The sequence below is a fragment of the Eublepharis macularius genome, chromosome 2, assembly GCF_028583425.1.
Source record: "Eublepharis macularius isolate TG4126 chromosome 2, MPM_Emac_v1.0, whole genome shotgun sequence".
In the NCBI taxonomy this organism is placed as follows: Eukaryota; Metazoa; Chordata; class Lepidosauria; order Squamata; family Eublepharidae; genus Eublepharis; species Eublepharis macularius.
In genome coordinates, this window is record NC_072791.1 from 143038005 (window position 1) to 143054934 (window position 16930).

Below are 16930 nucleotides of genomic sequence, written 5' to 3' on the forward strand. Positions count from 1 at the left end.
GAATGTGTGTGCATACCCTAAGGGAGGAAGGAGAAAGCAGCTATTTAACACTTTCCTTGCTTTTAAAGCTAGCAGGGAATTAGCAGCAAGCTTAGGAATCATTCCTGGCTTTTGAAAAAAAATAAAAGAGCATGCATACCGGGAGGAAGGAAACCAACGAAGAAGCAGCCTTATGACCCTCAGCTCGCTTTACTAAAAAAAATGGTGGACAAGGAGTTCAGAGAGCTGAGGAGGGTGGGAGTGGTTAATTCTGCACAAACCAATCAGCTCCCAGGGAAAAGGAGAGGGGGGGGGGAGAGAAGCAAAAAGGAGGCAAAAGTGTTCACATTAGCAAAATGCAGGCCAGCTGCCAGTCAGCAGCGAACTTAAAAAAACATTGGGGTATGTCCGCAGGGGGGAAAATCGGGGATACAGCGGACAAAAAGCGAGACTGCATCCCATGACTGCTTTTAAGTGTGAAAAACTTGCAAACATGGGATGTGGAACAGGTACAAACGCGCTCTAAAAACCGAGTGCGAAATGTACCATTGTTGTGACTTAAGTTTGGCTTCATAGCCATGCTAGAGTAAAACTGTAACAATTGTATCAGGAACTCTAAGGAAAGGAAATAGTAGTTTCACCATCCCCCATCATTGCAAAAGCCTGTCTTGACCTGGCAAAAATAATTAAAGTCATGTTGTTCATCTCTACATGTGGGCAGATACTGTGAGCTGCTGCTGGTTCATAAGAAGAACAGCACAGTTAAGAGTACAATACTCCAGTAAGAGACAGCTTATTACTGGCTCTTTCAGCTAGTCAAGAAAACCAATCCATCGATGGGGCTGAAGCTCTCCACAGCGTAGATGTCCAGCAGTGGGGTGGAAGTTAGATATTGCAGTCCTCCACTTCCTCACTGGCATATTTATGAGTACAGATGGCTATAAACATTATACTGGGGACTCAAAATGTGCCTTGCCTCCACAGGTTCTTTGCAACAGTCAACAATACCCAGGTAACTGAGGACTTGTTTGCAGGAGACTGGCAAGCTCTTTTGCTTGGCGTATGACATTTCTAACACATCTCTATCACTGGACTATATGAAGTAACCTGTGTAAAATACTGGCACATGCTGGAAAAGCTACCTTGCTGCAGGTGTTAAAGATCATTTTGGTCCTTGTATGATCTTGCTCTCTGTTTAATGCACTGTGACCAAGAAAACATAAATGAGTCTGATGGGGTGCTAGTTAAAGAGGACTCTGCTAACTCTGCTTTAGGCAACCACTGATTCATAGTGCAATCCTAAGCACAGCTTCACCCTTCCCAGTCTATTTAAATCAATGGTCTTAGAAAGGTATAACTATGCTTAGGAAGGCACTGTCAGTCTCTCTCTGTGTTAGTACTCTATTTACATTGCTTGATTAATTTCTAGCAAATTGCAGGACAATCCTCCACTGGTATGATCACTCCCTTTGCATGTCGTCTCATTCACGTAACATGCAATACCCCACATTTAGTTGCCAGAATGCACACGCAGTTCTCCTCTGTTGTATATGAATTCCCCGAACAGGTGACTAGCAATGGAAGAGCTCTGATTACCTCTCCAAGACCTTCCTTCCATCCTTCCTCCTAGCAGGTGACCATCTTGTGTGATGTTACAGCCAGCTTTTGGAGTGTAGCCTACTGCTTCATGCATGCTGTAATACCCTATGGCCTTAATCTGCTAATTAAGCAGGTAAGTCCCAGGCATTTTGCATCCATGCAGACCATCTTGACAGCACAGAGATAAAGCAAAATTCTGCATAAACCACAATGAGGTCAGCCAACGGGTACTGCAGAGATGGAGCTCTCCTCTTAGACCAGTGTGCCATGTCAATTCCTCCCTCATCTTACTTTATAGAATGAACAGACACAGTTATAGTATGTATACCAGTCAGAAAATTCTCTCATGCCCCTCTAGCATCCTGACCATATGAATTAAATGAAATTAAAATAAAAGTATCCATCACCAAACTCCACCCCAATATATTCTTTTAGCGCAATTTCAAAAATTACATTTAACCCTCAAAAGTCCATTGTGAGTCCAATACCACTAGAAACAAATGGTCTTCCCTTCGTACCCTATTGTGTATATATCTGCTATAAAATCTATTCATACTCTGAAATAAGAACTCTTTTAAAAAAGAAAGCAAGCAACTCCTTTTGGGGGGGTCATAGGCAGGGTGGGCAAAGTTTTAGTGGGGCTCCAGAGAGTGAAATTAATGAAAGCAGATGATATGTCCCTGAATGGTACAAGGCCTCTCTGAAGAATTCCCTCTGAAGAATTCCATCAGTATCCTTTGCAAGTCTGGAAGTCTTGCTATCCTATTAGTGTCCATGAATTCCAGAAAGCCACAAGGGATCCAAGCCCACCTAGTATGTGATGGGGATGAAGAGTTCCATGTTGACTGGAAGAGTCCTGAGAATTTGCCTTGTGGCTGACTCCTGGCTTTACAGTTAATAGATGTTCTGATGAAATCAGGTGGCCAGCAAAGGAAGATGAACTTCTAACAGGCACAAAGAAGAAACAATAATGAATGTAAAAATAAGGCAGGTCAGGCGAGTTGGTTTGAGATGAATGAAAGAGTTGGGAGTTGCAAGGAAGGAGCTTTATGAAGCAGAACCAAGGCCATTTACAATGGCACTTAAAAACATTTTCATGGAGAGGGCCAAAAAGTCCATTTTCTGCAAACCTCAGAAGCCCTTTTCTTTACAGGCCAATAAAATCCTCTTTTCGGTAGCCCTTCTGTAAAACATAAAAAAGATTCATCAGGTCATTCCACAAGTGACCTCCTAAGTGACACAGATCTATGGGCAAAATATTGTACAGACTCAAGAGTCTTCTGACAGAGGTTATGACTCTGTGATACTTCAGAGAAATATGATCTGCAACAGAGGGGTTGCCCCTTTGCTTTCTCATATCTGTGGTTCTTAACTATTTTGCTTCTGTCTGATGAAACTGTAACACTAATTTTTATGTTCTAAAATCAAGCATTATACGCTGGTGGACCAGGATGTTCTGAAACGAAGCCCAAGCATTTAAAATTAGTACATATTTCCCATATCATGGCACGAACTGAAACTGCAGATCTATTTTGGCTCAGCAGCATCTAGTCTCTATCCCTAGTTATGGTTAAAATGGCAGCCATCAGGGTTACTGTGAACAAACACAGAGGGCACATCCATTACAATTTCCATTTAGTGCTAAACAACAAGCATAGCACGTGCCCAAGAAGCATCCCTTGGCAAAGCTGACCAAATGCCAAGGATGATAGGCCTTCTGCATTGTTAACAAATGAGTAAAAGAGCTTTTAGCAAGTAGGAGGAACTTCAAGTCCTAATACAAGGAGGGGACTATGATATAATAGGCATTACTGAAACTTGGTGGAATGACACTCACAACTGGAATACTAGGATTGAGGGATACAACTTGTTCAAGAGAGACAAGCAAGGAAGGGGGGAGGAATAGCATTATATGTAAAGTTTGTATATACTTGTGAGGAAATACAAGTATCTGAGCATGGAAATTCAGTTGAGAGTCTCTGGATAAAAATAAAAGGAGTAAGAAATAATAGTGATACTATGGTGAGGGTCTGCTACAGACCACCAAGCCAAACAGAAGACTTGGATGAGAACTAATTACACAGTTCACAAAGAGACAGGACACAGTGGTCATGGGAGATTTCAATTACCCAGATATCTGTTAGAAGTCTAACTCTGCTAAAAATGAAAGGTCAAATAAATTCCTGACTTGTCTTGCTGACGACTTCATTTTTCAGAAAGTAGAGAGAGAAACAAGGGGTTCTGCTATCTTGGACTTGATTCTCACCAACAGGGAAGAAGTGGTTGACGAGGTGAAAGTAGTGGGCACCCTGGGTGGCAGTGACCAAGTAATCTTGGAATTTACAGTCCTGGGGAAGGGAAAAGCTGTACATAGTCAGACATATAGGTTGGACTTCAGGAAAGCAAATTTTAACAAACTGAAAGCTATACTGGGATCACATGGTCAAAAATACTTAAGGATAATGGAGTTCAAGAAGGATGGGAGTTTCTTAAAAGCGAATATTGAAAGCACAATCACAAACGATTCCTTTGAGAAAGAAAATGGGAGGAGCTTAAAGAAGCCACAGTGGCTCCATAAACTGCTTTCTAATGAACTGAGAAATAAAAAAATGCTCATTTAGGAAATGGAAGGAGGGCCTTATAACCAAGGATGAATATAAACAAATAACCAGTGCTTGTAGGGAGAGTGTTAGAAAAGCTAACGCTCAGATGCTAAAAACACAAAAAAAGGTTCTTTGCTTATATTCAAAGTAAGAAAAAGAGCAAGGACATGGTAGGCCCATTGCAGGGACAGGAAAGTGAAATTGTAACAGGTGATGAAGAGAGGGCAGAACTGCTCAACTCCTACTTTTCCTCAGTCTTCTCCTGCGAGGGGAATGGTGCTCAACATGGCAATAACAGAACACAAGTTTACAGTCTTGGGGAAGGGAAAAGCTGTACGTAGTCAGACGTATAGGTTGGACTTCAGGAAAGCAAATTTTAACAAACTGAAAGTTATGCTGGGTACAATCCCATGGTCAGAAATACTTAAGGGAGTTCAAGAGGGGTGGGAGTTTCTTAAAGGGGAAATATTAAAGGCACAATCACCAACGATTCCTATGAGAAGGAAAAACAGGAGGAGCTTAAAGAAGCCAAGGTGGCGCCATAAACAGCTTTCTAATGAATTGAGAAATAAAAAAAACTCATTTAGGAAATGAAAGGAGGCCTTCTAAGCAAGGATAAACAAATAACCAATGCTTTTAGGAAGAGTGTTAGAAAAGCTAAAGCTCAGTATGAGCTTAGGCTAGCAAGAGATGCTAAAAACAACAAAAAAGGGTTACTGTTCAAAGTAAGAGAAAGAGCAAGGACATGGTAGGCCCATTGCAGGGATAGGAAAGTGGAATTGTAACAGGCAATGAAGAGAGAGCAGAACTGCTCAATTCCTACTTTTCCTCAGTCTTCTCCTGCGAGGGAAATGGTGCTCAACATGGCAATAAGACAACACATGATGGGGGAAGTGAGTTACAGCCTAGGATCAGCACAGAGGTAATACATAAACACCTGGTTCCTTTAAATGGAACTAAATCCTCAGGGTCAGATGAACTGTACCCAAGAGTACTAAAAGAACTTGCAGATGTAATTTCTGAGCCTCTGTCCATTATTTTTGAGAATTCTTGGAGAACAAGTGAGGTTCCAGAAGATTGGAGATGGGCAAATGTTGTCCCCATCTTCAAGAAGGGGAAAAAGCAGGATCCAGGTAACTACCGACCCATCAGCTTGGCATCTATATCTGGAAAAGTCTTAGAATAACTCATCAGTCAGTCCTTGAGCATTTAGAAAGGATGACTGATTACTAAGAGCCAGCATTGGTTTCTCAAGAACAAGTCATGTCTGACTAACCTTAGTTTTTGAGAAAATTACTACCGTGCTGGATCAGAGGAATGTTGTAGATATAGCTTATCTCGATTTCAGTAAGGCTTTTGATAAGGTTCAGCATAATATCCTTGTCAACAAGTTGGTAAAATGTGGCTTTCGATTCTATTACATTAGGTGGATCTGTAACTGGTTGACAGATCACACCCAAAGAATGCTTGTTAATGGTTCCTCATCTTCTTGGAGAAGAATGACAAGTGGAGTTCCTCGGGGATCAGTCCTGGGACCTGTTCTGTTCACCATTTTTATAAATGATTTGGATGAAGGAATAGAGGGAATGCTTATTAAATTTGCAGATGATACTAAATTGGGAGGGATGGCAAATACAGTAGAAGACAGTCAGGATACAGGATGAACTTGACAGGCTGGAAAAACCGGGCTAAAAGAAATAAAATGAATTTCAACAAGATAAATGCAAAGTTCTGCATTTAGGAAGGAAAAATCAAATGCATAATTATAGGATGGGGGAGACTTGTCTTGGCAGTAGCATGCGTGAAAAGGATCTAGGGGTCATAGTAGACCATACACTTAACATGAGACATCAGTGTGATATGGTAGCTAAAAAGGCAAATACGGTTTTGGGCTGTATGAACAGAAGCATAGTGTCCAGATCATGAGAAGTGATGGTATCACTCTACTTTGCTCTGGTTAGACCTCACCTAGAGTATTGTGTTCACTTTTGGGCACCACAATTTAAGAAGGATATAGACATGCTGGAATGTGTCCAGAGGAGGGCAATGAAGATGGTGAGGGGTCTGGAGACCAAGTCCTATGAGAAAAGGTTGAAGGAACTCGTAATGTTTAGCCTGGAGAGGAGATGATTGAGAGGTGATATGATAACCATCTTCAAGTACTTGAAGGGCTGTCATATAAAGGATGGCACAGAGCTGTTTTCCACTGCCCCAGAAGGTCAAACCAGAACCAACGGCTTGAAATTAAATCAAAAGAGCTTTCGGCTAAACATTAGGAAGAACTTCCTGACAGAGCAGTCCCTCAGTGGAACAAGCTTCCTCGGGAAGTGGTGGGTTCTCCTTCTTTGGAGGTTTTTAAGCAGAGGCTAGATGGCCATCTGACAGCAATGCTGATTCTGTGAACCTGGGCAGATCATGAGGTGGAGGGCAGAATGGGTATAAATCAGTGCTTAGTCCTTGTGGCCTTCTTACACGCCCAGGGTAATGCCAATCGCCACCTTGGATCACAAAGCAATTTTCCACAGCTCAGTTTGGCTAGGGATCCTGGAGGTGTTTTGCCATCTTCTAGGCATGGAGCAGGGGTCACTGGGGCAGTCGGGGGGGGGGAGTTATGAATTTCCTGCATTGTGCAGGGGATTGGACTAGATGACCCCAGAAGTCCCTTCTAACCCTACGATTCTATGTGCATGCTTTTTATTTGGTAAATTTCCTCTTCTATAAAGAACCCTGATACTTTTTTGCAGCTAATCACCCTAGAAGACACCTTTCCATCTCTGGAATCAGATGAAGATGGCCTAACAAATTGATCCCCTTCTTTGATATGGACTTACAGGAACAGAACTGGATTAATATAAGCTTGTGCACTGCATAGACTGGAAGTACTTCCCATCTGCAAAGAGTGCCAAAGTAGAAGTGTGCTAGAAGTGCAGAGTGGGTGGAGGCACATACCGTCTTATAGTCCCGATGAAGCTTGCTATACTGCCACATGTTGGTCAGGAGGCTGGAAGCTGCTCTGGATGATTTCTCACTTTCAGAGCTAGAGAAAGGAGGTAGATATGTTGATGTACTGCAAGACCAAATCAGAAACATGCTCTCGCAATGTCACTTTTCCTACATAATATTCTGGTGGATTTGATTTCAATTAGCTCATGTTCTATCAGTGAACATCTGAGGGTGATGCTGCAATCCTGTGTACATTTACTTGGGATTAAAACCTGACTCATTGCTTCTGAGCAAATATGAATAGGATTGGGCTGGCCCTCTAGAAGAAAAGCGTTCTCTGTTAACAAATGGGCATGGACTGCAGACACAGATGTGTAACATTTTTGCAAAGCCACAAAAACCACTCATGCCTTTAAGATGACTTGAGGCAGAAGCCTCTGTAATAGCAGGTGGGCTGTCTCACCCTCTGATTGTGATAACAGAGCCACATAATTAGAACATGTGCAAAACCAAAACACCACTCATTCTCCCAGAATGGCAGTCTGGAATACTTTTGCACAGTAGCTTCCTTCAGGTGAGTGGTGTGTTCTGTGAGGCCCTGGAGATAATTCACCATATGTGCATTTATGTCAGGATTTTATTTATTATTTTATTTATCACCTGCCTTTCTCACTGTGACTTAATGCAGATTACAAAATATAAACAACAATGCAATCAGATAGCATAACACATCTGATAAATATATCAGGGTCTAAGCCTAGAACCTGAGACAGAATTAGGAAGGGATTTAGTCTGTGTGTTCTAGCCACAGCAGGGAACCATAGACTGGCAACAGAAACTCTCATCATGTTTGAAAGAAAACCCTTTACATATGACTTGTGATAAGACCAGACATCAAAGCTTTCAAGTCAGACTTGCTGTCTGGTCTGAACATCCAGGGGAACTGCCCCTATACCTTGCTGTCTTGAAAGGAGTGTATCTAACAATTATATTTTTCTAATATGTTCAAGCCCAACCACTGCATTTGCAGAACTCATCACAGGGGCTAGATTTCTCCACTCAAATTTGGTCAGCAGTCTGTGATGCAGGAGGCCTGGAGGACAGGAGGCCTAAGAAGAGGTTCTGAATAGGGACTTACGGCGATTCAACTTGGGTGTTTAGAGAATGGGAGCTGGAAAGGAAGCCTGGAAATTCATACCTGTCCCTTTTCTTTTTGATGAAGAAAAGTTTACGCAGGCCATCAAAGTAGACAATATCACGTGCAGCAATGGGGCTTTCCACAACCAAGTTGTTTAGCACTGCAATAATATTGACGACGACATCTGTTGGGGGCCACTTGTCACTCAGGCTCCCTGGGAGCTTCTCAATTAGATGGCTCACCACCTTAGTTGCTGCCAATTGAAAACAAAACTGATCAGTGCTACTAGTCATCAACAGCAAAGTCCCAAGGAAAGGAGGTCTCCCTCCCTCCGCTTTGTCATTGGACAAAGCTGACACATTTATTTGGCCTGGAAGGCAGCTCCTTCCCCAAATGTCTCCTCCAAGCCCTCTATCTGGATTTTCAGAGGCAACTTTTACTGTACTTCCCCACCAAAATAGAACTTACACATCTCATCCTTGTTGCGTGCATTCCGGGACAGGTTGCGAATCAGCCCTGTCAGTGAACGAAGCTGGTGATGGTCAGCTGTGCGGACTCTATCCAGTACTGGGTTCAGGATCCTCTCTTGTTCCAATGCCACTCTGCTGAGAACACCAGCCCACTACAATTGGTGAGAAGGAAAAGGTAAATCAAGACGTCAGGGTCTAGCTTATTAGATTCCTTCAGATCTTCTAGTTGTGTCTTCCAGAAGTCCCACTTTTAAGATACCTCTGTAGAGCAGCTGACCATGTGCTTTTAATGCTGTAGTACAGAAAATTTAAGGCAGGGTTCCTCAAATCTTTTTGAGTCTGTGAGCCCCTTTGGAATTCTGACCCAGCATTGTGGGCAGGGCACAGCCACAAAAGAGCTTCCACAGAAAGTGGAGTTAGCCACAAAATGGCTGCTGCAGCTTACCTTCAGTCACACAGAGAAAATCCTTGTCCTGTGGTGGCAGCTGCTGCCAAAGCAACTTTTAAAAAATCTGCACAGCTAATCAGAAGCCTTGCTGGGCAAAAGCCCTACCTGGCCGCTGCTCACTTTCTAAAAACACTTGGTGGGCACCTGGAAAGGTGCCAGCAAGAGTTACTGAACCAACAGGCACCCCTTTGAGCACCTCTAGTGCTTGAGGACCTAAAGGAAGTAAACGGGGAGGGGGAACCTTTCAGTTGGAAAGTGGTAACAGCAGGGTTCAGAACTGGTGTCAATCCTTTTCTATAAAATACACTTCTAAGGCATTTCAAAACCTCTGTGTATGCCAGATATGTGGACATTGCAACCAGTGTATCAACCCACTGCTCCCCTTCTCCATGCCTCCTGAACTACATTCTCTTCTGTCCCTGTCATGTTTGGCTTTGGAGGCCCTGTTACCTGCAAATAACTTTCCTCACTTTCTGCCTGCCTATTGCTTTGTGTCCTCCTTTCTCTTTGACTGGCCTCTCCCCAACCTCTTTTGCAACAGGAACAGCAACTCTTTCACAGCAGCCACTTCTCAGGTCTAATCAAGGCAAAACATGTTGTGCTGCAGAAAAAAAAGTTAGACCTCTTTTCCACACATGGCTTTAGAAGTGTATAAACTTAACAGCTTCTTGCCTATTTTGAAATGAGAAAAACAGGTTCCCTGAGTCTACAAGCTATTTTGTTCCTCCTCTACTCGTTTATCAGAGGGTCCTTTAGAAGATTCTAGGGCTGCAAGCCTCCAGGTGGTGGCTGGAGATCTCCTGGATTTACAACTGATCTCTAGGCCACAAAGATCAGTTCCCTGGGAGAAAATGGTTGCATAGAGTGTAGACTCTATGGCATTAAACCCGGCTAAGATCCCTCCTCTCCCCAAACCCTGCCCTCTTCAGATTTTACCCTAAATCTCCAGGAATTCCCCACCCTGGAGCTGAAAACCCTATAAAATGAATGTGTCTGGTTCTTTAAAAGAGAAGTTTCATGCATTCAGTCTTACCCTCCGGTCTCCAGCTGTAATGTTCTGAAGCGCCCCAGAGGCTGCCTCTGTGGTGTGCTTGTTTAACTCACATCTCTGCAGCAGCCTGTTATAGACACCTATAATCTGGGGGTTCCAGAGCCACTCCATCCCCTTGGGATCCTTAGACACCTCTGTGAAGGTCACAATATCTGAATTCAAGTAGAGCTGCAGAGAAAAAAAACAGATACTATGCAGCAAACATTCTCTGAAGCTCCACCTCTAGAGTTATCATCTCCTTCATACTTCAGACCTCAGTTCAATCACTGCCTCCTCTGTCCTATCACTAACTCTTGCCAATTGAGGTAAATCTCTCCCCTCCTGACAAAATGACCTCCTAGGTTAGTCCAATAGCTGACAAACAGTTTCCAGGACTTTATTTCTAGAACACCAAGACCCACTGATATGGAATCCTTTCCCCAAATGTCTGCTGTGTGGAGTTACTTAGTGCTGAGGAAACATATACTCTGCACCTGGCCAGGGACACTTTAGTCTACTTTTTCTTTATATGTTTCAAGCTTGGCCCATGTTGCTGGGAACAGATGCTTGGGCTGAAGCCTGGCACGAATTAAGCCCTGTAATTTTCTGAACCTCCTCCTTCATAGGCTCATTTTCCATTTCCACTCAAGAATTACCCAACCTATAAAATGGGTGCCATAGCTGCCTGCTGTTCCCTCTCATAATGCCATTTGTCCTGCTCTTACCTCTCGGGCCTTTTTACTCTGCGGGCTGAAGCAGCCCACCAGCTCACTTGTCATGGATGCCCCATCATTCCTCCTTTGGCCTTCCAGTCGCTGGAGTGAGGAAGGAGGCATTTCATCATACAGGCGGTAGGACAGATTGCGCAGTACACAGACGGCATTTTCTACACTCTGTAGGGGCAGCAAGCATTATTTGAAAAGAATATGCATTATTTTACTATGTGTTTTCCACTTCAAAGCAGTTCTTTTTGTCCTTTAAGCAATCTTTGCAGACTTTCTTCTGATTTTTAATGGATGACCTGGATTGTATTATAAAAATATATTAATGTAGAGGGTTTAATAATGGTATTTTATGCTTATTTTATTTTGTATTTGAACTTTGCAGTAGGCTGCCTCTGATAACAATAAGGAAGACTCAAAACAAAGCATTATATAAGTAAATATGATTTTAAATATATAATTAATAATTTCTATTTTGGCTTTATAATTTTTTTGCCCATGGTAACTGACTCAAATCCTCACTGAATGAAAGATGGGGAATTCAGGTTCCTTCAATGGCCTGGAGACATTCACACTTCATTCCCGCCAGACATGAAATGATCAACTAGAAATGATAAAAAAGGAGACTTCCCGCCAGCTCTATCCTAAATAGCTCACTCAACCAAGCATCTCTCAGTCCACAGAGAGCCTGGGCAGCCCAGACAAAGGAAAACATATCCATCACTTTCATGTCTAGAAACTGAGTTGTTACAGACTCTCAGAGCCAAATACTCAGGAGATGTCTAAGAAAGCAAATCAAAGACATGTAACCGAGTCATTGCAATGCGAGTTTCCTTAATACAGATATCAGCTGCTTGCTAATTCCTGGAGATATTCCGAATTTATATTTGAATAGGGTCTTCTGCTAAATCAACAACTGCCCGTACAAGCACTTTCTCTGTGATAGCCCCCACCTTGCGGAATGACCAGCCTGAGGAAGTCAGGAAAGCTCTCTCTCTCTCTCTCTCTCTCTCTCTCTCTCCTGGCTTTTCACAAACTAAGCAAGACTGAATTATTCAGGAGGGCTTTCTACTCAGATTAAAGGGCTGTGTTATAAAAAATAGCTTAAAGAGACCTTGGTAAAGGATAGGGACTATAGACTAGGCTATTGGGTACCATCTGCTGATATAATATACATTCCTACCGGGTAGTTCAATGTTGCTAAAGATGTCACGTTAATTACTTACACTTTAATTCAGAACGGTTTCATCTCTGTTCAGCTTTCTGCTACTTTCAAATTGCAGCTACCATACCCTATTGTATCTGTTTTTATTGAATGTCCTAACTGTTGATCATATTGTATTTTTGCTCTGTGGATGTCCTAGCTTTAGATATATATATAAGATCTTTTAGAGGCACATAAAAATATTTTTGACTTGTACATCTAAAAATGTTCAGTGTGAATGTAGCAAACACTTGTTTCCTATGTAGACACTGATTAGGTAGTCATGCTTGGTTCTAGCTGCCTGCTGAATGGACATCTAGTGTCCATGTGGGGTTTTCCTCTGCATAATGTGCGAAATGGCCTGTCACATGTCTTTGGAGTGTTTTCCAACACTTGTCTTGTGCTGGGAAAAGTAATATGGAAAATAGACTGCTGTGTCTGGACTAGGGAGATGTCTCTCGTCTCCCTCCAAGAAAATCTGCATGACACAAAACTTTCATTGCTTGTCCTGAAAATAACATCCAGAGAATCTTAATTTTCATGAGTGCTTTTGCCTTTCCTATCATAAAAAGCAAAATACATATAAAGATACTATCCAACAAATTCACACTATCTTTGGCCAAATGGTTACCATGTTGTCTCAATCTGTTGCACACCTTTCCTATGTTATATTGTACCATGACCTGGATGGCACAAGCTCGTGTCATCTTGCTGAAAGGTACGCAGGGTCGACCCTTGTTAGTACTTGGGATGGGAGACCACCAAGAAGTCCAGAGTTTGTTATGCAAAGGCAGGCAATGACCTCGTTTAGTCTCTTGCTTTGAAAATCCTATCAGGACACCATAAGGTGGCTGCAACTTGACAGCACTTGACATAAATTATATTTTAAGAAAATGGTCCCTTCCACACTTTCAACCAAAAAAAAAAACTAACAAGAACTGGCACCACAAACTTCCCAGATTAGAGTTACTCAGGTCACATCACAATATATGCCCATGTCTGTAGACCAGCTTCCTCACTGCTAACGCCTAGCAAGGGCAGATCTAGTGACTGTACTCAGTATCAAGGAGAAGACTCACTTTGTCCTCAGACTTTCCCACTTCCAGTGAGCTGTTAATGTAATTGACCATGGAGTCCACCAGCCCATGGCACTCACGCATCTTCTGCCGAGTTTGCTGGCTGGCAGAGCTGAGATTTCTACAAGCAAAACACAAAGAAACAATTTCTCCTCAACCTACAAGGAATAAGCATCTCTCTGTAGCTACTGTCACACTTTAAAGCGAAGCCGAAATAGCATGTATGTCCTTTCCACTATTAAAAAATGGAAGGCAAGTAAATGCATACAATTTCTCAGACCCAAACAGTCAACTGTTTCTCCCCATCCTGGTTGCTGGGGATGGCTTAGAGAATATGATCCTGACTATGGTAACTGTTAGGCCTTCGCCAGTGGGGTTGTACAAAGAGAAATAGGATGTCTTTATGCTTTGAGTGCCATCATCAGTCAAAAGGCCTTCTCTGCAATCTCAGGAACAGGTCACACAGCCTAAGAATTTTTTTTTTTGTACTTTAATCAAAATTGTTGATTTAAGATGAATTTGTGCAATGTGCTCATGAATAACTCCTTCCCCGTCAAATTCTGACTTAAATATGCTTCAGTTCAGTGTTGCTGACTTGAGACAGAAATGAGTGATGCACTAAGGACAGCCAGTGTGGTGTAGTGGTTAGTGTTTCAGACTATGATCTGGGAGACCCAGGTTCTAATCTCCCACACTGCCATGAAGCTAACTGGGTGACCTTGAGGCCAGTTATTCTCTCTCTCAGCCCAACCTTCACAGGATTGTTATCAGGATATAATAGATCAATGAGAACCATGGACACCACCAAGCTCTTTGGAGGAAGAACAGGGTAAAAATATACCAGACAGGTAGAGAGGGCTGTTAAGTGAATGAATCTTCCAGAACTTTATTGCCATTTGATAATATGCATTACTTTTACCTGCCAAGCAGCTTGTAAAATGTGAAAAGAATATGCGGCCATATTTCTACAGTCCTGCTATACTGATGATTCCATTATGCATAGCTTACTTGAACAGATCTCATCAGGATCCAGTGATCACAGAATATGCATTTCCATTAATTAGAAGAGGTAAACAGAAGCTTCCTCATTACCTGAGGAAGCCGGTAGAATTGTAGAAAATTTCTGCCTCAGAGGCATTCTGCTGGATAACTGCAGCGGTGCCTGAGCCAGAGAGAGGAATCAAGATCAGATCTGTGAGTTGCTCCAAGGTGTCTCGGGCCAGGCGGTCCTTAAGGGTATCGCTGGAGGACAGATTCCAGAGGATGCCTGCAGAACAGTGGGAAAAGGGAAATGAGATCATAGCTGCAGAATTTGCTGTTCAGCAAAATGGGGAGTGCTCTTATTGCACCTTGGTTCATAGTGGAATTCACTCAGAGGGGCTTCAGCAAGTGTGGCTATTTTAGGTCTAGAATCCCCCCATCAGCATTTGAATGGTGCATATTTCTTCATATTCCCTCTCACTGACATCCTCATAGTCATTACTGTTTAAAATTTACAGACAAGCAAATGAAGCCCAGTTCACAATTCCAGTTTGCATGTGGGGAAGCCACAAGAGGCTACCATTTTGTTGACACAGAGAGCAGATCTAAAACAGCCCTTGTATGTCTCAAGGTTGTCCCTTGCCACATCCTGGCTCAATTCAAATACGTTAAGAGCATCATGTGAATGTGGTTCACAGTATGTGAGTTCCATACTAAAAGGTGGCTCATCTTAGCAGCTTTCTTCTGTCGTAATGGTCATGTGGTTGAGGCAGACCCAAGGTATTTTGCAGAAGACCATCTAGTAAACTGAGCTTACTGGTGGGATGGGCTTACACCAAAGTGTCTCAGTTCAACATTTTAATAATGAATCTCTGAACGACATGTTATCTGCTGTTATGCAGACCTCATTGCAACACTTGAAACGTAGCCAAGCTCCTGCTTCATTTGATTTGAGTCTATGTGCAGGGTGCTCCCTTGAAGCTGTTCACATCTTCACAGTCATCTCTGAACTTCTGCACTAGCAATCAACCTCCCACACAATGCTATTTAAAGTACAGCTGAAACGAACCAGCAAATCAATGTACAAAAGCCAATATCAATCAATCACTTTAAAAAACCTACTTAAAAACCCTGCTAAGCATTTAACTAATTCCAACAGGATGGAATAATGAAATGTTGACAACCCAAGTATGTGCTCTGCAAATTTTTGAGAAGTAAATTCACACATCACTTTCAGAACTGTGGGTGTATTTGTTCCAGTTAATTTTCAAAACTCAAAATCAAAATTGCAACTATTCCAGGACAACAACAACAACAAAAAGTGGGTGAGGGGGAAAGAGGTATTGATCAATTAGGAGCCACCTTGTTGGGCCTAACCACAACAGCCTTCTTATAACTGAACTGTGCTCTGAGCATCTATTGCTATGGGCACTGACTGTATAGCTGGACATAAATGGGAGATTAGTTACTGCAGCTATCTTGTAGCAAGTGGTTTATCCAGGCCTAGTCGGCCTCTTTAAAAAGTTTGATGGTAGTATGTCCAACCCCAATCGGGATCCATGGTAGAGGCTTCACATGACTTTTCACTATGAGCTTACTGCACCCTAGGCTGAAAAGGGGAACGATACAGACCTCTCCATTCCTCAAAGCATTTGCAAGAGATTAGCTCATTTCAGTAGGGCCTCCAAAGGTGCAAACACTCAGGGCTCTTGCACATTAGTCACCTAAAATCAGCCTGAAAAGGAGGATGAAGCTCAGTGACTCCCTGACAAATATTCATCTCAGGTAATAGGAGAAAGAAGCAGACACTGGTTGCTGTCAAAGCCATGTAGGAACTTGTACAACTCCAAATCCTTTAAATCTTGCTGCATTTTTGGGATATTTTAGTGCAAAGCATAGAGAAGCTGAATCGTACGAACTTGTGGCAGAACCTGTGGGGCTTTCTTGCTCTGACATGTTAATCTTTGTCTTCCAGAAACTCATCTCAGCACTTCCCTGGGCAGCTTCTGTGGATGGGGTCCTTTCACGGTAACACTGACAGGATTGTGCCTTTCACATTATCTCTGTTTAGCTTTGACCACACCAGTGTACTCACTTTTTTTTCTCATCTGATGTCTAGCTATTGACAGCCAGATTCTTATTCTTGTGTCAAGAGGCTCAGATTATTTTTTCTTTTATGTTTCTGGTTGAATTAATAGCATCAACCTCATATTTGCTATTAGCCCCCACAAGAGAGAACTGCATGGTCACTTATTCAAATATAGTACCAGGAGAGGCAACATGGGATGCCAGCGGAGGGGGGGGGGTTGCTGAGAACTGAATATAATCAGAAGGTAGAATAAATGACAGCACAGTTCTCAGAGAGTTCAGGTATAGGGTCAACCAGTGGATTCAGATGAGGGTTTCTTAGACGCAAGAAGTGAACAACAGTTTAGGCTGTAGTTCCGAGCCTGTCAGCCTTAAACACCACATGCTGGGCAAGACAGGGTCCTAAGACTTTGACTGAGAAAATATTTTTCCCTCTGCCATTTTTAAAATTTTGTAACATCTAGCCTGATGAAGATTTCTGATAAGCTTGAAAGCATGCACAATTTTTTGTGCCATTCTGGGTGGCTCTAATAAAAGGTATTATGTGGAATTTGTTTCTTGTTCTGGATTTTGTGTGGGCCAATGTGTCTGTTTACAGCTTTACTGTACTCCCGACAGCCAATATTAATTTCTTTAAGAAACAAAAATA

At 42.4% G+C, this 16930-nt stretch overlaps 1 protein-coding gene across 3 annotated transcripts in view; it reads right to left on the reverse strand.

The window, feature by feature from the left end:
• Positions 1-301: 301 nt before the first annotated feature.
• PKP3 (plakophilin 3) overlaps positions 302-16930 on the reverse strand; it is an 84870-nt gene continuing 68241 nt past the window's right edge. For all 3 annotated transcript variants that reach the window (XM_054970676.1, XM_054970677.1, XM_054970674.1), the window contains 8 exons: positions 14305-14479; positions 13216-13333; positions 10936-11103; positions 10214-10399; positions 8731-8884; positions 8323-8515; positions 7131-7218; positions 302-2761 (listed from right to left, as the gene is read on the reverse strand). In XM_054970676.1, the coding sequence (XP_054826651.1) occupies positions 2726-2761; positions 7131-7218; positions 8323-8515; positions 8731-8884; positions 10214-10399; positions 10936-11103; positions 13216-13333; positions 14305-14479 (1118 nt within the window). In that variant the 3' untranslated portion in view covers positions 302-2725. The remainder of the gene's footprint in view (positions 2762-7130; positions 7219-8322; positions 8516-8730; positions 8885-10213; positions 10400-10935; positions 11104-13215; positions 13334-14304; positions 14480-16930) is intronic.